The sequence below is a fragment of the Lottia gigantea genome (assembly GCF_000327385.1).
Source record: "Lottia gigantea unplaced genomic scaffold LOTGIsca_13391, whole genome shotgun sequence".
Classification (NCBI taxonomy): Eukaryota; Metazoa; Mollusca; class Gastropoda; family Lottiidae; genus Lottia; species Lottia gigantea.
The window spans coordinates 409-1,182 of record NW_008707499.1 but is presented as its reverse complement, the minus strand read 5'-3'; the positions used below and the strand labels follow the sequence as shown (position 1 = coordinate 1,182).

General features: G+C 29.6%; 1 protein-coding gene across 1 annotated transcript; it reads right to left on the bottom strand.

Moving 5' to 3' along the window:
• Positions 1-391: 391 nt before the first annotated feature.
• Positions 392-565, bottom strand: LOTGIDRAFT_148845 (hypothetical protein; the record flags this gene model as incomplete). Its single annotated transcript, XM_009049327.1, has 1 exon — positions 392-565. One exon carries the CDS (start codon positions 563-565, stop codon positions 392-394), a length of 174 nt encoding a protein of 57 aa, XP_009047575.1.
• Positions 566-774: the final 209 nt, after the last annotated feature.

Sequence of the window (774 nt, the reverse complement as noted above, 5' to 3'; positions counted from 1 at the left end):
CAGGCATGTCATTATGTAGAAAAGAGGTAACAAGAGTCATGAAACAGAAAATTTAATTGAATACAAGTACTGAAGTTCAAAGCAATTGCTTAACATGGAAATTTTGTTTTTAGATGGGCTACTTAACTTACAGGGGAACTGTCTGCAACTTTGAAATATGACAACATTGAAATATGCCATCTAGGAAATTTGTAATCATTGAAATATGCCCTCTAGGAAATTTGTAATCATTGAAATACGCCATCTAGGAAATTTGTAAACATTGAAATATGCCATCTTGGAAATATGACAACATTGAAATATGCCATCTAGGAAATTTGTAATCAATGAAATATGCCATCTAGGAAATTTGGTAAACATTGAAATATGCCATCTAGGAAATTTGTAAACATTAAAATATGCTATCTTGGAAATTTGTAATCATTGAAATATGCCATCTTGGAAATTTGAAATCATTGAAATATGCCATCTTGGAAATATGAGAACATTGAAATATGCCATCTAGGAAATTTGCAAACATTAAAATATGCCATCTTGGAAATTTGTAATCATTGAAATATGCCATCTAGGAAATTTGTAATCATTGAAATATGCCATCTAGGAAATTTGTAATCATTGAAATACGCCATCTAGGAAATATGTAAAAATTGAAATATGCCATCTTGGAAATATGACAACATTGAAATATACCATCTGGGAAATTTGTAAACATTGAAATATGCCATCTTGGAAATTTGTAATCATTGAAATATGCCATCTTGAAAATTAGTAATC